This window comes from Varanus komodoensis, unplaced genomic scaffold (assembly GCF_004798865.1).
Source record: "Varanus komodoensis strain SLA01 unplaced genomic scaffold, ASM479886v1 scaffold6_4, whole genome shotgun sequence".
NCBI classification, from domain to species: Eukaryota; Metazoa; Chordata; class Lepidosauria; order Squamata; family Varanidae; genus Varanus; species Varanus komodoensis.
In genome coordinates, this window is record NW_025336347.1 from 288,287 (window position 1) to 311,474 (window position 23,188).

The following is a 23,188-nucleotide window of genomic DNA, read 5'->3' on the forward strand; positions in this document are numbered from 1 at the left end:
AATCTGCTTCACCTCAAGCCCTCCTCTGTATAATCTCGGCATATCCCAGAGAATGAAGTGAAATTGGAAACATTTCACTCTGCCTCGTAGTTTTAAGTTAACTGCAGTTGATTGTTACGTCTGGCAAGTTCATACTGTGGTTTGGTTATGCTGTGGCAGCATTGGAACAAGCCAGGATCAAACCCATTTCCAGTCTGCGTTCGTTGCAATAAGCCTTAGCTTGAACTAGCTGCAGTTTATGTAACATACATAGCAGATTCTTCTAGTCTCCCACAGTGACAGTGGAGGGGTGGGGGAAAGAGTAGTAACATAGTATGAATAACCTCCCAATGAAGGTTGTGAGTGTGAAGTGTGAACCTGGACAATGGGTTTTTTAAGGACTAAACAACCCTTTGGTTAATCCAATAAACCATGGGTTAACACTGGGAGGTTTATTCCCTAAACAGCCAATTAGTCCAGGTTCCTGCTGAAAACCTGGAAATTGTACTGTTTATGGAAACTGAAAGTAGCTTGTAGACCGCAAACATAACCCACAATTTGTAGTTATTAGAGAGCATAATGCTAATGGGCAACTTTCAAACAAATTCAATAAATAAATAAATATTACACATAAACACAGTCACTGAGTCATGGATGCAGCATCACACTTCCATTGGGGCTTCAGGGGAAAGGCCTAATAAAATGCTCAGAAGTTAATTTGTCTCCCTCAGGAGAATATCATGAGAATAAGGAAAGTGCCCCATATTCAGAATATGCTAACACATTTAAAAATAAAGCCAATGCAGATGGCTTGTATTCACTCAAGCCTCATCTGATAGTACAGCCAAGTTATGCACATGTTATTTTGCCTAAGCTTGCACCTTGTAAATGATTTATTTTGCTCTCAGAAGACACAAACCGTCACTGGGTATTTTGTTTGTCCATGCACTTCTGTCTGTGTGGGTATGCACACCTGTACATATGCACTGATTCTTTGACCTGATTCCCCAGCCTGATAGACAACAAACATCAGCCCACTCGTTACTTTTTATGTAAGAAGCAGTGCCCCTCAATAATAGCTTGTAAAATATCTTTAACTTGGACAGCTCATAGTTAACATTTCTAGTAGCTAGAAAGGAAAAATAGCCTTAAATATTCCTGGTCCCTTTTATAATTATCTCATCAGTACATGTCTCTAAGGAGTGCCCTGTACGTTTCAGAAGCAAAAAAGAAGATTGAACTACTCTTTGATTCTTCCTTCCCTCCTCCTATCTAACATATGAAACAGCCTTAAACAAAGTGACAGAAGCCTGCAGATGGAAGGACAGTATGTAGGGAGGCCCCAGGGATTAGAATAAAATCTAGGTTAAAAATCCCTGCAGAAGATAAGTTTAAGTACCACGGGTTTTTGTATTTACTTTTATGGCTGCAAGACCATACAGTTAATTAAGTATAGCTGATTATTTTTAAAGAAGGATGTGTGCTATTATTATGGTTAGTAATAAATATCATTACTCATTGGTTCTATTGCTTTAGGACATATCTTGTGCAAACCACCTTCCCTTAATTAGATAAACTAATCTGCTAAACTTCTTTCTATGTATCATGATAGGAAGAATATGCATGTCTTGGACTTACTTGAAATAGCAGCTGGAATAAGATGCTGCACATTCCAACTGCTGGAGTAAGATGCTGCACACTGTAATCAGTGCCCTGATCAAGTATGCCATGGGAACCGTGCATTGAATTTTTAGGTCCCAAGTCATGACCTTCAGCAATGCTGAAATCCACTGAGGATTTTGAAGATCTCAGGATCAAGTGCAAGTGGTGTTTAAAGACACAGGTCTGGATGCAAAGAGTGTAATAATTACATCCTCTTTCTGCATTGTACTTACAGTGCAACATGGACTTCCAGTCATGCAACCTTCACAAGAACAATTTTTAGTTGTTTTGCAGCTGTATTCTAAACAATATCCACTGTCACATGTTTCCTTTCTTTTCTTTTCCTGGGGACTAGAATATGAAGTCCTGGGTACAGTCCTAATCACTAAAGATCTATAGAAGCTGAAAAATGTGATGCTGTTCAGGTGGCAACCTTACTACTATTATTTTATTGTTATTACAGCTCTGTTCCACCTTTCTTCTTCTTGCAAGGAACCTAAGGCAGCTTTCAAAGTTTTCTCAGTTGGTTTTATTCTCAGAACAACATCCCTGCAAGTTATGTTAGGCTGAGAGTCAATGACTGGCCCAGTGAACTTCATGTCCAAGTGGAGTCCCAGTCTAGTTTTCTGAGCACTACATCATACCGGCTCTCAGTTCTCAACAACAGTGTCTGTGCATGCATAGCATTTGTGCAGTGCTGTAAATGCTTGGTTCAGTGTTATTTCAGCAATTACAATAATGCACAGGAAGCAATATGGCAGAGTTCTGTGCAATGTATGGGAATGCTGGTGATTACAATGTGGCTTTAGTAAAAAGCTTGGTATTAGAAGGTTCAGACTATTTCAAGTTTCTTTGCTGTCCATTGTTTATTGAGATGTTCATTAAAGTTGATTGTCTCGAGGCTAAAAGGGGAGCACACTGCCCCAACTGTGCAAGAGCAGATATGTGTGAACATTGTCCCCCTCCCACATTTGCGCTTTTTTCTCAGACTGGTGTATATCCATGCATGTATTGTGATTAGCACAGGTTGTATTAATATATCCAGATTTAGGAAGACAGCATCAGTGTACTAATATCTAAAATAAAAATAGTAGCTCTAGAGTTCAGTATATTTTTAAAAAACAAGTTAAAGTTGAGTTTGGTGGTTTGCACTGGATGGAAGAAAGGCGAGTTCAGAGTTAGGCCGAAGGAAATCAACTGTTGATATTATTGCTGCTCATTTGATAAATTGACTGTTGAACACTTGATTGCAGCTGTCTTTTACAGTCATCTAAAGGAGCAAAGCCCTTACTTGAGAGTGGAACCTCTGTGTGTGTGTGTAGATTTGTTTCTTTTATTTGCACAATTTATCTCTTTTGAGGGGTGTCTCTTCAAATCATCAGTGAAGATGAGATGTCTGCCCTGGCTTGAGTTGCTTGTGGCAGTTTTAATATTTCTCTTTGACTTAGGAATGGGGGCAAAAGTCCTCCTGTGGACATACCTTAAAAATAATGAGATCAGAGGATAGTTGAAAGGTTGAGAAATGTGCAGTTGACAACATTATATAATATATTGGGGAAAGTGTATTGCCAACCATATATTGACTTTTCCAGTCAACCATCAATTTTAATTATTCAGAGTAAGACTACTGAATTCGATTGGACTGTCTTTCATGATTCAAACATTTATGCTAAACTGGTCAATATATTAAAAGATTATGACAAGATTTCTTTTGCCTACAGCCTTCATTTGGATGGCAAATGGTGTACCAGCTTGGAGCAGATTGTCTCATATAACCAAGGAATATATGGCCTCAAACTAAGATATAACCCAATAAGATAGGAGCATAGACAGCAGCAGTAACAGCTGGAGATTTTTGCCAGTGCTTGCCACCTTCTGTGGAGGACAAACTACTAGGAATATTTTCCAGGCACCACCATGTTCTCATCTTGAACTGGTTTTACGCCTTGCCTGTTCAGGGCACAACTGCTGCTGTTTCCTGGAATAAAAGGCAGGCCTCTGCCCCTGGCTGTCTCAGATGTGCCTCTGTGCCCCAGTTCCAAATTCTTCTATAGAAGAGAGTGCCCCAAACAGCACCTAGTTTTGGTGGGGAGAATTGGTGCATAGTGTAGTTTGCATGTCCAGCCAGTAGCTCCTGCAAGTACCTGCAGGGATCCCCAGCACCAACCTTTCACAGGAAGTCAGTATAAATGGCTTGATTTCAGGTATCCACATCAAAATGGACTGTGCCCACTGGTCACTGAAATCAAGCACTGACATTGCAGGATAAGGATTGTGGTCATGAATGTTTAGCTGATTGGTAGATATTTGCCCCTGTTTTTTCCTGAGACACCTTGAAGGCAGCATTGTAAGATATTCCCTCCAAATGTGCATCTTTTAGCAGCTGTGTTTTTAGTATGTTCATGTGTGCTGCTTTTATCCTCCACGGAGTTTGCTTTCCTCCTGTCCTTTGGCTGATCAGACCTGTGGATTGGGAGCAAGCAAATTGTGGTATTCCAGATGTTGTTGGACTGCAGCACCTATCATCACTAGCCAATATAGCCTGTGGTAAGCATGATAGGGACTTGCACTTTAACAATATATGAAGGGTCACAGTTTCTGTTAATAGATAATAAGAGCTCGCAATTTTGCTGGTATTTATAGTTTGCTGAAATTGTTAAAATATTGCTTGTTTATAATTAATTATTGTACAGTATATGTTAATTGTATGCAAATTGAGATAACAGACTATAAGGTGACAGAGTGCCAAGAATCCCTGAGAAAATACATTTGACAAAGTCCCTTTCCAAAGGCTCCAGAACAAACTAAGCATTCATGGAATAAAAGGGGAAGCCGTCTTGTGGATCACAAATTGATTAAAGAACAGATAATGGAGAGTGGGAGTAAATGGCAACTTCTTCCAGTACAGAGCTGTAACTAGTGGACTCCTGATTTCCTATAAAGTAATGCATGCTGGGAGGAAAAACCCAACTGCAAGTTCATGCTGATGGAACCTGAACTAGCAGTGACAAAGCAAAAAAAGGATCTTGGGGTGGTAGTAGTAGACAGTTGATCAGATTGTCAGGCCAGTGCACAGCCACTATGAAAGGGGCAGACTCCATGCGAGGTATAATTAGCAATGGAACAGAAAATAGAACTGTCAAGATCTTACAATCCTTATACAGTCCTTGGTGCAACGATGCTTAAAATTTTATGTCCAGCTCTGGTCGCCTCACCTGATTATGGAGATTATTGAGTTGGATTTTTCTCCCTCTCCCTTAACACTCACACCTGGGGTGGGTCATCCCATGGAGCTGATTATTAGGAGATTTAGACCAGCTAAAAGGAAGTATTTCTCCTTACAGTATATAATTAAACTATGGGATTCACGGCCGTGGGAAATGGCGATAGCCACCAGTTTGGATGGCTTTAAAAAGGAATTGGACAGATTCCTAGAAGTAGAGATGATCTGTAGCTACTGGCATTACTGGCTGTGTGCTCTCTCCTTCAGCAGAAGTGTCATGCTTGCATGTACCAGTTGCTGAGGCACTTGGGCAGGTGGAAGTCCTGCACCCATCTTGCTTGAGGGATCCTATGGACAGCTGCCTTGCCACCGTGTGCCTGAAATGCTGGACTTAGGTGAACCTCTGATCTGATCCAGTATGGCTTTTCTTATGTTCTTATTCAAGAACTTAACTGTTCTTATGGATTATGATGGCTGGCCCAGCTAAAAATCTTAGGAAAATTTGCCATTCTATTTAGTTGATACATAATTATGAACTTGTTACTCACTTCATATAATGCAGTGATACCAGCTGATCATGACTGATTAGGAAAAAAGTTTTGGGTTGTGGTGGATTGCTCAGTGACATGTGTGGAAGCTGTAAAGAAAGGAGAATTCCATGTTGAATATTGCTAAGGAAAGATCAAAAATAAAACTATCCATATCACAATACCTTTATACAAATCTGTGGTGCGGTCATATAAGGAGTATTGTGTAGAATCACCATATATCTACAGGCATATTATAGGGTTGGGAAAGGTGCAGAGCGAGGCAGCCAGAATTACTAGTTTGCCAAAGCAACTACCTTATGAAGAAAATATCTGGAGTTTTCCCAAGCAGATGAATGGGTGATTCAGGGCCAACAAAAGGAAAAAAAATACTTCACATGATGCATAAACTATGGAATTTCTACCACAAGGCCTGCTGACTGCATCAACTTAAACTGTTTCAAAAGGTGGTAACAGGAGTTCATGGAGGAGCAGGCTATCAATGGCTACTAGTCCTGATAGCTATAGAATAAGCATGCCTTTGAGAAAAAGACATTGTCCACTGCAGACAATGGTAGAGGATGCCTATTGCCCTGAGGCCCTGCTTCTAAGTACAGCTGCTTTTATGCCAAGTTAACATGAAGCAATCCAGCTTTCATATGTCAGGGACTGTAGTATTAAAAATAAAAACCCAGGTTTCTGCCCTTATATCAACTCCTTTTCTCTCCCCAACTTGTATCTGCTTTTATACCCCTTAGTTTACTCTGCCTAAACTGCGATTACTATTCCCACGTAACTGATTCAGTTGCACACTAGCTTTATTTAATGTATTCAGGAAAACTGGTGGAATAGGCTTGTCTCCAGCACATGGAAGCTGAACTGTTTCCTCAAACTGCAGGAAGAAGAGGCTGACAACTGCCAATTGTGATGGGCTGACTACAAGTCATGCTGTTTGGATCCTCATAACTGTCACCCCCACCATGTGGTTTGCATTTTTGTTGAATACCCTGCATATATTTTTAATTTATATTATAATTATTGTGAGCCGCCCCGAGGCTTCGGCGAATGGGGCGGCATAAAATGTTTTAATAAATAAAATAAAAATAAAATATCCACTATGCTGACCCGTCTGGAGAAACAAGCTAATTAGTGGCTATGTAAACAGCTATAAAAGTCATTGATTTTTTAGCAAAGACACACACAGGGGCCCAGAAAAGCTGGATCAGACAAAACATGTATATAGTCCAGCAAGCTGTTTCTGTGCATTGGCCTGTTCTAGATCTCTGGGAATCCCACAAGCAAGACATGAGGACAATAGCCATCTTCCACTGTTTTCCCCAGCAATTCAGATACTTACTAGTATGCTAGAGACAGCATTAGCTGCCACAACTTGTATAGAGCCATTGATCAGATTATCAATCTATACTGCAGTATGAACTACCTCTATGGACAGTATATCACAGAAGTGAGTACACCCCTCACATTTTGTAAATATTTTATTGTATCTTTTTATGTGACAACCCTGAAGAAATGACACTTTGCTACAATGTGAAGTAGTGAGTGTACATTTGCTGTCCCCTCAAAATAACACACAGCCATTAATGTCTAAACTGCTGACACCCCTAAGTGAAACTGTCCAAATTGTCCAATGGCATTGTTAGCCATTTCCCCTCCCCGGTGTCATGTGACTCGTTAGTGTTACAAGGTCTCAGGTGTGAATGGGAAGCAGTTATGTTAAATTTGGTGTTATCGCTCTCACTCTCTCATACTGGTCACTGGAAGTTCAACATGGCACCTCATGGCAAAGAACTCTCTGAGGATCTGAAAAAAAGAATTGTTGCTCTGCATAAAGTTGACCTAGGCTATCAAAAGATTGCCAAGACCCTGAAACTGAGCTGCAGCACAGTGGCCAAGACCATACAATGGTTTAACAGGACAGGTTCCACTCAGAACAGGCCTCGCCATTGTTGACCAAAGAAGTTGAGTGCACGTGCTCAGTGTCATATCCAGACACTGGGAAATAGACGTATGAGTGCTGCCAGCATTGCTGCAGAGGTTGAAGGGGTGGTGAGTCAGCCTGTCAGTGCTGACCATATGCCGCACACTGCATCAAATTGATCTGCAGGGCTGTCGTCCCAGAAAGAAGCCTCTTCTAAAGATGATGCACAAGAAAGCCCACAGTTTGCTGAAGACAAGTAGACTAAGGACATGGATTAGTGGAACCATGTCCTGTGGTCTGATGAGACCAAGATAAACTTACTTGGTTCAGATGGTGTCAAGCGTGTGTGGTGACAACAAGGTGAGGAGTACAAAGACAAGTGTGTCTTGCCTACAGTCAAGCATGGTGGTGGGAGTGTCATGGTCTGGGGCTGCATGAGTGCTGCCGGCACTGGGGAGCTACAGTTCATTGAGGGAACCATGAATGCCAACATGTACTGTGACATACTGAAGCAGAGCATGATCCCCTCCCTTCGGAGACTGGGCCGCAGGGCAGTATTCCAACATGATAACCCCAAACACACCTCCAAAACGACCACTGCCTTGCTGAAGAAGCTGAGGGTAAAGGTGATGGACTGGGCAAGCATGTCTCCAGACCTAAACCCTATTGAGCATCTGTGGGGCATCCTGAAACGGAGGGTGGAGGAGCGCAAGGTCTCTAACATCCACCAGCTCCATGATGTTGTCATGGAGGAGTGGAAGAGGACTCCAGTGGCAACCTGTGAAGCTCTTGTGAACTCCAGAGGGCTAAGGCAGTGCTGGAAAGTAATGGTGGCCACACAAAATATTGACACTTTGGGCCCAATTTGGACAGTTTCACTTCAGGGTGTACTCACTTTTGTTGCCAGCGGTTTAGACATTAATGGCTGTGTGTTGAGTTATTTTGAAGGGACAGCAAATGTACACTGTTATGCAAGCTGTATACTCACTAATTTACATTGCAGCAAAGTGTCATTTCTTCAGGATTGCCACATGAAAAGATATAATAAAATATTACAAAATGTGAGGGGTGTACTCACTTCTGTGATATACTGTGTATATTCTCATGTGTGAATGCTTGACAGGGAAGGAAGCTGATACAAAGAAAATTGATTCATTCTAAACATGGTGCTGGAGAAGAGATTTGAGAATACACTGGACAGAAAGATGAACAAGGTTCTTAGATCAAATCAAGCTAGAACTTTTCCTGGAAGTAAAAATGATGAAACTGAAACTGTCATACTTTAGACACATCTTGAAAAAGCAAGAGTCACTGGTGAAGGCAATAACACTAGGGAAAGTAGAAGGCAGAAGGAAAGAGGAAGACCAAATATGAGATGAAGCGAATCCATAAAGGAAGCCACAGCCATGAATTCTTATCAGGTTGTCAAGGATAGGGCATTTGGAAGGTATTCACTCATAGGGTTGCCATAACAGACATCTTAACAGCACATAACAGCATCTTCTGGGAGGATCTAGAGTGCTTAAATTTGTTGACTGCACACTAAGTTGCTGAGATCTTGTATGCGTGACCAAAACACTCAATCAAAGTGCAATCCTAGCACCTTTATGATTAAGTGAGTTGCAATGTCAGAGAAACGAGGTCTAAATGACTGCACGCCATCACTGGCACCTGTGTAATAGTTCAGATTATTTTGACCATATTAATTGTCAGTTCAGCTTTAGCAATCCTGGCTGAATCTCCACCTTACCCCATTTCTGTTTCAAGTCCTTTGTTCCAAGAATATGACATCCATTTTATTGAGACGTTGTGCTCTCTTTCTCTCTGGCGCGCACACAGACGCACAGCCCCCCCTCCCCCCACCATCAGTTTGTCTCTACATTGGTTATTTGGCCAAAGTTCTGTTTGGGCATAACCATAAAAACGACTTTTACGAAGATTTCAATAGCTCTTCACTCCTGCTATTGGTTCATCTGTCAAATTAGGTTTGCAATTACAGTTCACAATTTCTTTGAGGTGAAGGAGATTAGAAGAGCTTTTTATGCATGAAAAGCTACTTTATCATGAGGGACATGGAGGAAGTTAACAGGGACATAAATTAGGGTTTATGCTAATAGGGATTTGTTTTGAATCTCAAGTTATTTTTCAAGGCCGTTTATTAATGAAGGACTCAGTACTAAGCACACTTGCATGGACATTCCATAGAGATCAGTGAAAACTAATTCTTTTTAGTGTTTTAGGATCACCTAATATAATTTCTTTGGTTTAAACATGGCTATTGATGCATGGAAGAAGGAAAAATGTAGATCAAACAAGAAAGTAAAGAAGGATAAGTTTGGGGAACTCATTTCAGTATCAGTGCCCCATGATTGTGATCTATGGTTTCTAAGTAGGGTTCCATCAGATGAGAAAGGGAATCTTGAAGGCATCCCATCCATTTACAGTATTTGCACATAGAAATTGAGATCAATAATGTAATGCAATGCAAGCATATATATAGTTTTCCACTGTTAAATTTTTCTTGTGTGTCTAGTCCTACATAGATTTTATACCTGTAGGCATGGTACGGACTTTTTCCTTTATTTTCTGCATTGTATCATGTTTTTATATAAACTACGCATAACAATATTTTTAAAAATCCTGATCCCTCTAAAAATAACTCCTCTTATCATAATACATCATTTTTCCTGATAGTAATGATACACTGATTTTCCCAGTAGTCATGTATGATTCCTCTTCTCGGTAGGTATTTAGAAACTTTTCCAAATGGAGGTGCCATTATGTCAATATCTAGGAAGTTAGTAGCTGCTGTTTAATCTTATGACTGTTTCTTTTTCTTCCTTAGTGCTGTGACTTGGGATTCCATGCCAGCCTGGCGCGGACATTCAGGACGTACCTGTCCGCTGAATACAATCTAGAAACCTCACGCCATGAAGGACTAGACATAATCGAGAATGCAGTAGACAATCTGGATGCACGAAGTGACAAACACACAGTCATGGATATGTGCAACCAGGTCTTCTGTCCTCCTCTGAAGTTTGAATACCAACCTCACATGGGGGATGAGGTACGTGGCTGTAGAAAAAAGATTCACCTCTTCCATATTTTAATATCTTGTAATTCAAAGCCAACATGGATCAGTCAAGAACAAATTCTGCCAGTCTAATCTGATCTCATTTTTTGATTGTGCAACCTTCTTTGGAGACTGTGGGAATGTTGTGGACATAATTTATCTTAACTTTGCCAAGGCTTTTGACAAAGTGGTTCATGATATCCTGATTAGTAAACTAGCTAAAAGTGAGCCAAATGGAACAACCATGGGGTAGTTCCACAGTTGGCTACAGAACTGGACTAAAGAAATGCTTATCAATGACAACTTCTCAAACTTGGGAAAGGAAACAAGTAAGCTACTGTATGGTTCAGACCTGAGCCAAGTGATCATCAACATTTTAATTAATCATTTGGATGAAGGAGTGCAGGGAATGCTTATGAAATTGGCAGATGACTACAAGGTGGGATAGCTAATAACCTGGATAACAGAAGCAGTCTTGATAGGTTGGAGCATTGGGGCAAAAACAACAGAATGAAATGCAACAGGGACAAAAGTCAGGTTCTTCACATTAATAAAAGAAACCAAATCATAGTTATATGATGCAGGATGCTTGACTCAACAGTACAAGTGAGCAGGATCTTGGAGTCAAAGTTGTAGAACCCAAGGTGAATATGAATCAACAATGTGATGTTGCTGCAAAAGGGAAGGTGCTATTTAGGGCTGCATTAATTGAAGTAGTACTTCTAAATCATGGGAAGTACCAATTCCCCTCTATTCAACATTGCTTTGCCTTCATTTTGAGTACTGTGTCCAGTCTGGACACTGCAGTTTAAGAAGGTTGCAGACAAACTGCAAAGGTTCAGGGGAGGGGGACTCTGGAAACAATGCCCTGTGGGAGAAACTGAAAGAATCTGGCATGTCGCCTTGAGAAGAGAGAGGAGATACAACAACACTCTTCAGTCACTTGGACTTTGCAATCTTCCAAGCACTGGCCACAGAATAATGGTCTGAAGTTACAGGAAGCCAAATACACGCTGTATGACAATGGAACCAATTACCTAGGGAAGTAATGGGCTTTCCCACCCTGGAAGCATCCAAGACAGGATGGATAAAAAATAAAAAAATGATTTTTAAAATTTAAATTGGATTTTTAAAAAATAAAATACTTTTTGAGAAAAAAAACTATTCTAAAGGTAGTTTTCTATTTAAGGTACATTATAGTCCAATGGTTATTCATCATGAATAAGGATTAGTTTTTAATTATGTAGCATGAGGCTGTGTATTCATGCAATGTTTAATTTTTTGGTAAATGGATTCCATTAATCCAGTCACAATGTCATGCTCTTCCAGAGGTTTCTGTGAGATTATTGGGCAATTTTTCTATCCAGAAGATATTATCACTAATGCTTGGTTTTACAGTTCCCAAAACTGTGAATTTGTGTCTGCAGAGATCATATACTTCTTCACAGCAAAAATATTGTAACATTAAACATACAGAACTTAGATCCCATTGTTCTTTTGCAAATCTATGTACACAGAATCAACTGTTTGCCTTTTAAGTGCTAAGTTTCAAAAAATTCACTGAATAGCAGAAGATTCTTGGAGTGGAATACATCTGCACAAGAAGCTAAGTGTGAAGAGGGAGGGATAAGCTGTGAAAGTGAAACCTTTTTAACGGAATACTCCACAAGTCTTTGGTTCTTTTTGTGTATAGCCTGAACATTATCACATTATTCTTTCCCTGGAGGAGAAAACCTATAATGGCAGCAGGTTGTAAAAGAGACCTAGTTTGGGAATATTATATTGCAGTTTCTCTACCCACAGGTATGTCAGGCATGTGTGCAAATTATGTGGAAAAGGATGATTTAAATCTATGCTTACTGACTAGTGATTTAAATTATGAGTTAAATCCAATCCACCTTGATTTAAGATGCAGCAGGACAACCATCTGAGAGGGCTGTTTTAACTGGGAGTCCTGCATTGAGCTGAGCAGGATGTTGGACCCAGTGACCTAATTGGCCCCTTTCAACTCTAGTATGCTATGATTTTATGATCTTTCTGGCTAGGATTAGATAGAGTTACTTCTATTGTGCTTGTATAGCAGGCCTTCCAAATTGCCAGGACATGCCCCAGACTTTTTCTATTTTACTTTCCAGTTAGATTGCATTGCTGTGTAAGTATTTTGATTTCTCATTCAATATTTGTTTGACACTTTTTTTCCTTCTGTGGAGACAAATTTAGAAAATGGAAATTGCATGAGCAAGCATTTCACCATCGTTCTGGCCAAATCACGGTCAGTCATAACTTCTGAAATACTGCTGGTCTTGGCTACACCACATCTTTTGTACAGGAGAATTACTCATGTTTAGTTTTTAAAGAAGTGATTAAGATGCTTACTTTGGGAAAACTGTTATATAATTGACTTTAGGTTGCGCCAACAAGCAAGTAGACTTTAAAGCACCACAGCAGCTTTTATGCTTCAGCATTTAAAAAAGCATAATTGCTTCTAGTAGCTTGTATTTTAGTGGGATATATTTCAGTTTCAAAGGAAGAATTGTACTAGTGGTTAAAATTTAAGTCATTTGTTTTCTGTGTTTTATTTCCAACAATGATTCTGGAGATGCCCACTCTTTTTCCTTGGAGCAGTTTCCCACAGTGCTGCTCCATTTCTGCCATTGACAGGGCACTAGTGCAAGCTGGCATGATGCTAGTAAGATAAGCCGGTGTGAAAAACCTGTCGCAAGTGCTACATCTGTTGTTTAAGTGGAATGGCAATGTTGGGTATTGCCCTTAACTAATAAATCACTCTCAATATTAGGATCTACTTGAATTAAAGGCCTCTCTGTTGTTACTTCAGGTATGCCAAGTGAGCGCCCAACAGCCAGTTCAGACAGAGTTGCTTATGCGATATCACCAGCTGCAGTCTAGACTTGCCACACTCAAAATAGAGAATGAAGAGGTGAGAGCTGTCTATAATCTTTAAATAAACAAAGTTGGGCATGCTAATAATTCTGTACAAGGTGACATTGAACCCAATATAGATGGTTAATGTTTGTTGGATTCCGTACATTTTCAGTCCAATGGATTGTGATCCCTGGAGAATGTGTGACAGACAGGTGTATCTGGATGGCAAACCTGTTCAGCCTGCTTATTTTATAACATGTGGTTTGTGATATAAACAAACAAAAGACTACCTGGTGTCTAGGTAAAACCTCAGAGCCTGTTTGAATAATTTTGCAGGATCAAGGTGACTGTGTGTTCAAAACAGATGTGGAGTCTCCCAATTCATAGTGAAGATGAAGAAGAGGGGCAGCTGTTGGAGAGTATGCTGCCAAGTCATCTCTTACTTATGGTGGCCGTATGAATGAAAGCCCTTTGAAATGTCCTGCCCATGACAGTCCTGCTCAGCTCTTGTAAATTCTGGGCTATCCTTTCCTTTATAGAGTCAACCCATCTCATATTTGGTCTTCCTTGTCTTCTACCTTCTTAATATACCTAATAAAAAGAAACTAAAAAGCATCAATCATCAAAAACATCAGAACTACTGGGACAGCCCCCCACATTTTTTCTTTTTATGTTAAACTATGAACATATTTAAGTCCATGCATAGTCCCGTTTCTCCAGCCAATGATAAAAAGAGTCCCAGGTTTGATAGAAGTCTGTATCTTCTTTCTCCCTCAGAGACAAAGTCAATCTGTCCATTTCCGCACAGTCCAAGATATTTTTTTAGAGTCAGTTCATCGGTAGGTGGCTCTTCACTCTTCCAGTGCTGAGCAAATGCAATCCTTGCCGCAGTAGTTACATGTAGAGTTATATACATTGCTTGTTTACGAAGATCATCAGGTACCATGCCTAATAAGAAAACTTCAGGTTTAAATGTTAGAGGTTTTTGTAACATTTCCTCAAGCCATTTATGTATTTTAATCCCATACTTTTTTGCCGTAATACAGGTCTACCACATATGATAAAAAGTACCTGATTTGTGTTTATATTTCCAATATCCATTTGACGTATTTGGAAACAACTTAACTAATCTATTTGGCGACAGATACCGTCTATAAAACATTTTATACAGGTTTTCTTTGTATGAGGTTGCTAATGTTACTTTAATATTTCTTTCCCACAGCTTTTGCCATTTCTCTAACTCAATATTATATCCAAAGTTTTGTGCCCAGTTATCATAGTTTCCTTAACCTGTTCATCTTCCATTCTCCTATCCAATAGGAAATTATACAATCTTTTAATCATTTTCTCATCTGATTTAAGAATCACGTGATCAAATGCTGTTGACTCCTTATAAAAGCCCCACATTCTATAGTCTTTAGCATATCTCGATTGCATTTGAACCTTGTGCCACCAAGAAATATTAATTCCTTGTTCTTGTATTTCTTGATTCAAATTTAATCCTCCATCATTATCCAAAATATCATCATATCTCATGATCATATCAAAATTCAATGCATTTGGATATACAAGAGCTTCCATAGGCGAAAGCCATCTTGGTAATTTAGTATGCAGTTTTGTCTTTAACTTTTCCCACACCGACATTAATGATTTCCTAATATAATGATTTAAGAAACAACCATGTACCTTACACTTTTCATACCACATATAAGTGTGCCAACCCATTTGCAAATCATGCCCTTCAAGATACAAGATTCTCTTATTTGTTAAAGTTATCCATTCTTTTAGCCACGTTAAAACAGAAGCTTGACAATACAATGTCCAATCGGGAAGACCAAAGCCCCCATTCCCTTTAGCCTCCTGAAGCATTTTTAATTTAATCCTTGGTTTCTTCTTTTTCCATATAAATCTCGAGATTTGGGTATTTAAATCATCAAAGAATTTTTTATCAATTTTTATGGGAATCATTTGGAATAAAAACAAAAGCTTTGATAATATATTCATTTTAACTAGTGCTATATATCTAACCTCAGTTTTTGGAGTTGAGAGAAGGTCCTTCTCCTCTTAGAACATCCATTTAGTCGTCATCTTCTACCTTCTATCTTCCTTCAAGAAAGAGGGCAGGGAGTACACAATTCTGGGCCTCCCATCTGGGTCTTGTTTGATGTGAAATGTAAAGAGCCATTGTTAGGGAGTGGTTAAGAGTGCGGGTCCGGGACTCAGACAACTTGGGATCTAGTCCCCACTCAGCCATGGAGCTCACTGGGTGATTTTGGACCAGTCACAGCCCAAACTACCTCATAGGGAATAAGATTTTGGAGGAAGAAAAGTATGTAAGCCACCTTGAATTCCTTGGGTGGGGGAAAAAAAAAGCAGGACATAAATGATGATGATGATAGGAAAAAGTAATATTTGAACCTGAAATAAGAGCAGTGGCTTGAACGTACTGGGTACACAACTTAGATGTATTAGCATCCAGCACAGCTTATTATCACCATCCATGGTAAAGTGGTGGTGGCATGATTACAATGCGTTTCGTGATCTTAAGCTCTTCCAACCTATATCTCTGGAAGGAGCAGTGTAACTATTTGTTTAACTACACCATTGTTGTGGTTATACTAAAATGATGGAAGGGCTGTGGATGCTTCTTGTCTATGCATGATGTGTCTTGGCACCAGAATGCCTGTCTTCCTGGTGTTGTAGTGCCTGCTTCATTTTAATGACGATCCTACAAGCTAGTTTGTCATTCCTGTAATTTGTACCAGATATTTGAGCAAACTACACAATAAGCAAGACATTTGTCCTCAAAAGGAAGCTGGCTCAGTGGTTTTCTATGTAATAGTCATTTGCTGTGTTGCTTGAAAGCTCAGACTCTCTGCTGTAAATGGCGCTAGGCCACAGACAGCACACTGAGAAGTGGCTGTTTGTAGCTGCTGCCAGGACCAGCTTTCTAAGTGAGGCAAGGCATGCAGCAAGAGCAGCACCTGCCTGCCTTACTGCTCACAGAGTGAGCATGCATGAGTGTGTGCACATGCATGTGTGCATATATGAAGTGTATGAGAGGGAGAGTGAGCAGGAAGGAGAATGGGAAAGTTACAAATTGTGAGAAAGTCTCTGTGATTATGTGTATGTGTCAGCAAGCAAGAGACTATGAAAATACTGCATCTGTATTCAGAGCCCGGTTGCACGCAAGATCTGCCGCTGCGGAAGAGGACATCCAATTGTTGATCTTCCCCACAGCCACTGCAGGAAGTTTATTTCTTGAAGCTGCAACTATGATCTGATAAGGCATGCTGGAGAGGGAGAAAAGAAGGCATGTTGGAATTGGGGCAGAGAGGGAGGAGAAGAGGTCAGGTTATGCAAGATCGTACATCCTACTGCAAGGCAAGTAAGCTAGTCTAGCATTATATGCACAGGAAAGGGAGCAATGGGAGGTCCCTGCCTTGCTCCTGCTTCCAGGGCTTAGGCTACACAGACAAGCTCCACCATTGGGAGGCAATCCCTTGGGATTGCTTCCTTAAAGATATGTTGCCAAGGTGTCCTTAGACACATTAGAGAAGGTGCTCAAAAGGCTGCCTATCCATGCATTGCAGCATTCAATTAATCCTCTGGAGGCCTTATATTGGAAGACCTTGTCAATTCCCCCTCCTAGAAAACTCTCTGTTAAAAGAAATAATCTACCCAGTGTATCAAAAGTCATGAATGTTTATGTCTTAAATGTACCTTTCCCACTTTCTCATATGATTCCATGCCTATAATTTCTGCAGGTGCGAAAAACATTGGATGCCACTATGCAAACATTGCAAGACATGCTGACTGTGGAAGATTTTGATGTCTCAGATGCCTTCCAGCATAGTCGCTCCACTGAATCAGTCAAATCAGCTGCTTCGGAGACTTACATGAGTAAAATAAACATTGCCAAGAGGAGAGCCAACCAACAAGAAACTGAAATGTTCTATTTTACAGTGAGAATAATCTTCTGTCTATATAGAGTACAATGTAATAAAAAAGCAGTAGATGAGAAGTTGACCCTACAGAGCAGTGGTTCCCACCCCCCTGCCGCATATTGAGAGACAGATACAAAGGCCAGATTATATTTGTCTGCAATGTTAGGGTGTGTTGGTATTACAGCATCTAAAGAAACCACACACAATGCACAGTTTTACATGTGTGCACCCAGTTCTCAGAAAGGCCTAAGGTATGCTTTGGCCTCTGGGAGTGGCAATGGCTCATATGGAGGAGGAATTCTACAACACAGTGGGTCACAGAACTTTGCTGCAGAAGTGTTCTTCTCCTGTAAACCTGGGTAGTGAAGGGGAATACTTGGGACATACATCTTACAAAACTTAGCTGTACGGCAATTTAATACAACGTTCACATGGTGCTATTGGGTATTTCTCTCACTTTCAGTTCAAGCATCTTAGAGTCTAATTTTCATCCAGAACCTATCCTAGTCTTTATTCCTAGGCTGAAGACCAAGAATGCAGCAATCCAGTGTGTCTCTTTATGTACATTCACAGCGGCCCCTTGCATTGCATTGGTAACTTCCTTGAAAACTTAGGGAAATTTAAATAGCAGTTTTAGCCTGCGAGAGAAAGGGTAAGAGAAGTAAAGGCCCAGGAGATATTCAGAAAAGAAAGTAAAAATCTGACAATGTCAGGCCATATTGTAATTAGGAATCTGCCAATTCTGTTAAGTCTGTTCCATCTTTGTTCTATGAATTGGGAGTAATTTTTCATCCACCCACTGGTTTTGTAGTCATGTTCCAGAACCTAATCCAGTTGAACAAGGGCACATTAGCGCAAACATCTCCAGAAGTAAAAAACAAAACAATTGGTCTGGAAGTCTACACAATTTATTTATTTAAAGCATTTGTATGTCGTCCTTCACTATTGAGTCTCAGGAAGGCTTACATGATTAAAAGCAAAACCATAGAACAATAGAACAATCAACAAAACAAAACAATACAATAACATTATCAAAACCAGAACAATAAATTCAATCAAAACAAAAGTGACTGTAAAACAGTAAAAAAATACTGTTCGTTTAAAATAACGATTAAATAAAAAGGTTTTAACCTGGCGCCGAAAAGAGTATAGGCTCGGCGCCAGGCAAACCTCACTCGGAACCTCACAATCCATGCAACTCAGAAAAAGCCAGCCCATTGTGGAATCTGCAAGTTGGATCATAAAAATTCATGTTCATTTGAATCTGCTGTAGATTTCTGTGACATCTATAGTTGTAATAATGTCATGGGTCATCTATAGGATTCCTGTGACATCACTGGAGAAACAGCAGAATTGGATCTCCCTGGTCACCCATTATGGCCTTTCGGTATTTTTGTTTTCAGAACAGCTGCTTTAAAACCAACAAATTCCAGCTTATATTCCAACCATGGAGAGGTCATGTAGCACAGCCAAGCTAGTATGACTCCTTTTTCCCCATGCAACATTTTGGCAGTCGCAGTCCTTCATTCTAGCTAGAAATGTCATTATAAACTCTCAGGGAATCAGATTTAGGTCTTAAGGAGTTAAAATGTTGCCATTTCTTTGTTTTTTCAGTTTTAATGAAAGGCACATTTCAAGATCTCATGGTTGTAGAGAAAAGATGCAAAATCTCTATCATGTACCTTCAACAAAGACTAATAAAAATTTAAAAGCAGAATTTAAAAACTGATGAGTGAACTTTTAAGATCAGAAATTCTAGCATGCTATAATTTATATCAGAAGTTTTTTTTTAAGATACGTCTATACGAGAAGGAAACTAGAATTAATAGTTTTTGCACAGTCATGTTGACTCCCATGCTTACAAATATTCTCATTTCTTCTGTTTAGAACCGGAGATCTGGAGTAGCTTGATATTATTACAATTTATTTTACGAGTTTTTACAATCTTCTGTGAACGTCTTCTGTTCAAGGCCTGCTGAAACAAAAAGGAATTGTACAATATAAAAATAAATTATTTTTAATGAAGAAAACCCATTTAATGAAGCAAACATTAATAACTGAACTTGTTTGTATTTGATGATATCATGCTTGCCTTGCAGAACTTACATTACCTAGTATCTATATGGTGTTTTTAAGTGTTTAAAACATTTCATTCTACAAACTTGGCCCTGTTAGGTAGATCCATGTAATAACATCCATATGGCGAAGGGGTGTTTAAGACTGAGTTTCCTAAGGGTGTCTGTTGACTCCATGACAAATGTGAGGTTAGGGCTAGAAAATTTCTAATGCAAAATCTGGTTCCTTTGCTGGTGTGTAACCCACACCAACATAGAAAATATTTCTTAAATTCAGAGGGCTTTCTGTGACTTGCGTTGTAAAGGTGATTCATATGTAAGTTCATGAACCTTCCTATTTTGGTTTCTTTCCCCCTCTTTCTTCCTCCTCTCCTCCAAGCATTTGCCTCTGGGGTGTTATTATTGGACATGAGGCAATCTGAAAATAAAAGTTATGCTCTGAACATTCCACCAAAGCAGCAGAAGCTTCTGATCAGCCAAGCCAGCAGACCTCATGCAGTGAGAATTCTCCACTGCTTTATCACTGTTTGCACAAAAGTAGAGCTCTTTCTGTAGTGAGGCGGGGAAGCTTCTTTCCTTATTGAGGCCATTCCCAGAAGCAGGACAAAAGAAAGCTTTCTTTGAACTGTTGTCTTTGAGTTCCTTGTGATCCAAGGCCCTGACCTCAAACACATGGCTCAATACAAAGGTTTCTGGACTAATAAGATCAACAGGACTGATACTTAAATTGTGGAAAAAGTAAAAGCCCTAATGAAAAAGACATTCTTGGTCCAATTTTGTGTGTTCATTAAAGCTTACAAAATGTCATTTATTTGGCATAGGTAGTCCAAACAGCATCATGGGAGACGAATATGTATACCTCAAACTTTGATTTACCAAGAATCTTTGCCCAACTTGTTTATGTGTGTGTATTTTTCCCTTCAGAAATTTAAAGAGTATTTGAATGGCAGTAATCTTATTACCAAGCTGCAGGCTAAACATGACTTATTGAAGCAGACTCTAGGAGAAGGTAAGTCACAGATGTGTCTAAACAAGCAAACAAACAAACAAAAACTATATTACTTATCACAACAGAAATTTTTAACAAGATCTCAGACTTCTGAAATCTCATCTGTTGCAGTAAACAGAAGACAGGCAGAAAATCTTTGTCTGTTCCCTTTTATTTTTGACCAAGAGTGGCATCAGAATGCCCCGCTGGGTGGATTCTGTTCCTCAAGGCATAAGGCAGGCATTGCAAGCGTTTGGGATGAACCCCATTATTCCAGCCATGCCTGTCAAGGAAATGTAAGTGGCTGCTCTTTGTTTAGTGACTAAGAAAAATGAAAACATTGGACCCCGTGGATATGCTCTTTTGTAACATGGACGCTGTGTTCTTGTTAACAATTATCCGTTTCATTTGGCAAATAAAGGATCTTTGTAAAGAATTTTAGTATTTGCAAATCAGACAAACGATGAGTGTACAGAAACTTTTCCTGACCCCATCCAGAAGCTTTTAAGTTCTTGTTTTTGAAACCAAAAGCCAAGAGTAGCAGCAGCAGGAGAAATGATATACCGATATATCAAATGATATCTGAACCGATAAGTGTTGAATTACTCTGGAGAGAGACTTTACAGCAAAACTGAATGGCTTTAAAAATGAACTTTAGTAAATGTAAAGTGTGAATTGCTTGAGTATTTTGTATGATGATGATGATGATGATGATGATGATGTGCAGTGAAATTGAAAACTAGCAAAAATGTGTGATTTCTGACACTGTACTTGAAGGCTGTTAAGTTGATCAGTGGAATTAAAACACAAGCCCCCAGGCCTTTCATTTCTGAGGATTTATGGTTAATGGCTTTATTTGCAGCATTAATGTTTCTTGGAACTTGCTACTAGACTATATGGCCTTTTTTGTTTTGCGTACTTATTCTTAACACAATTGCTAGAAAAGCTTATGGAGAGAGAGCTCTGTTGGAAGGCAACACAGTCAACAAACATCTATTCCTGTAAAAAACCTCTGCAGTTTATCACCTGCAGACTTCCCCAGTACAAAGGCAATTCTGTAGGCCAAGGGAAAGGAACCACTTTTGGTTCAGGAACTGGACTGACCCTGGATCAAGCTGATGGGCTGGATTATGTCAGGTGGTTGTGCCCTCATTTAGCATCCCACCTTGAAACCCTTCCATCATGTCATCTGCCCCACCCACTTTTCCAGTAAAATGTTTTCCATGCAAAAAGAGCTTTCTAGCTTCATGCTTTTCTATACATGGAGAAAATCATGGCTTGCAGAAGTCAGCTCCAGTACATCCCAGAGAAGTCAGGTTGTTCCTTCCCATGTCAGCCATGTCCCAACTGTGAGATTGCATGGGAATTCCACTCGCCTGGGGTCAGGCTTGAGGAGGAAAGGGGGCTCAAGATAGGCAGGATGCAGGGGGTGATAAATTTTCCAAAGACTAGAAAGTGGGCTGGAAGTTGCCTTTCTGCTATACACTCCGAATTATATGATAAGCATGCCCTAGAGTACCACTGCTCTGTCTGTATTTGTTCAATACTTCTCTATATGACCTGAGTATTCTGCATATTACTCAGGGTTGTCCCAAGGATGCATCACAATGCCTTGTGGAAACATGTTTCTGGAGACATGCCCCGTTCCTTTCTTCCATTAGAATCCTGCATGTCACTTTCTCAGAGGAAGGATTGGGCAAGTTGTGGCCTTCCAGATGTTTTGGCCTGCCAGTGCTAACTAGGATAGCCAAAGCTGAGGGATGATGGGAGCTGGTTATACATCTGAAAGACTACAAGTTGTCTAAACCTGCCCTACGGGAATGGCCAGTACTGGACAGTGACGTGAAACCTGAAGACAGCAGCAACCTGTGTCCCACTTGCTGAGAGGAATGAGGAAGGCTTAGGTTGGCTACTGGCTTTATGCTTGCAACCATTCAGTACATCCTCTAGCAACTCAACTGGCTTTAATTGACTGCACCTGTCAGGAGAGCTCTGGGCTGGTACAGTTTCCTGTGTAAGAGGCATTCTTCTCCCTTCCTGGTAGCAGAATTTGAGAAATATTGACCTATTTCAAGGTGAACACAGACAGGCAAAGACAACATGTACTATCTTGTTGCCCAGTGGGACTCCTGATCTGGGCCTATAAATCAATATGTTATTGCACCTTCCTTTTTTCTCTGCTGACCACGGCCAGGAACTAGCAGTCTCTGATGTGTTTTCACCAACTTTTCTGGGGCATTTTAATGCTCTGTAACAAATAACCTTCATAAGGTTAAAGGTTTTTTTTTTTTCCTTCCCAGTCTTCTATTGGGATTGTTCTCTTGTTAGAGTTGCTAGATTCTGGTTTGGCTATAGTGCTTTTAAGTTAACCAATACTTAGTTGAACTAAGTTGACTGATACTATTGAAATGGACTCTGGGCTACAAATGTTATCCCATAGGAAATTTCTTATTTTCTAAAATGCCTTTCTGGGCTGTTTCCCCACCATTCCTTCTCCAAACTTTTCTATAGCTACCCATGATAGATAGTTGCTTCTACTTGAGCAAACAAACTGTTCAAAACATTTCAGGAACAGTGTTGTTTTAACTGAAATTAAGCATAAAAGCATGGTTTATCTCTTGTCCTGATTAAAAATTGGAGCTTCAGCTTCACTGGAACCCATTATTTTTTTAAAGTTGTGCTTGGGAACAATGGACTATTTCTCATTTTAGCAATACTCAATTTGCAGAAGTTTCTGGTGATTTATTGCTATATATTGCTGTCAGAAACTCAAGTGAGAATGTACTTCCTGAAGTTTAGAATCCACTGCCCTTGATCTGCTTCTAAAACCACAGCCTTTGTAACATAGATATTAACATATAGAAGTTTAATTAGCTTTCTTTGGCTTGGCTC

General features: G+C 39.8%; 1 protein-coding gene across 3 annotated transcripts in view; it reads left to right on the forward strand.

The window, feature by feature from the left end:
• Positions 1–23,188, forward strand: part of SRGAP3 (SLIT-ROBO Rho GTPase activating protein 3) — a 238,153-nt gene that overhangs the window by 165,497 nt on the left and 49,468 nt on the right. For all 3 annotated transcript variants that reach the window (XM_044451993.1, XM_044451995.1, XM_044451994.1), the window contains exons 7-10: positions 10,176–10,397; positions 13,240–13,341; positions 17,054–17,251; positions 20,233–20,317. In XM_044451993.1, the coding sequence (XP_044307928.1) occupies positions 10,176–10,397; positions 13,240–13,341; positions 17,054–17,251; positions 20,233–20,317 (607 nt within the window). The remainder of the gene's footprint in view (positions 1–10,175; positions 10,398–13,239; positions 13,342–17,053; positions 17,252–20,232; positions 20,318–23,188) is intronic.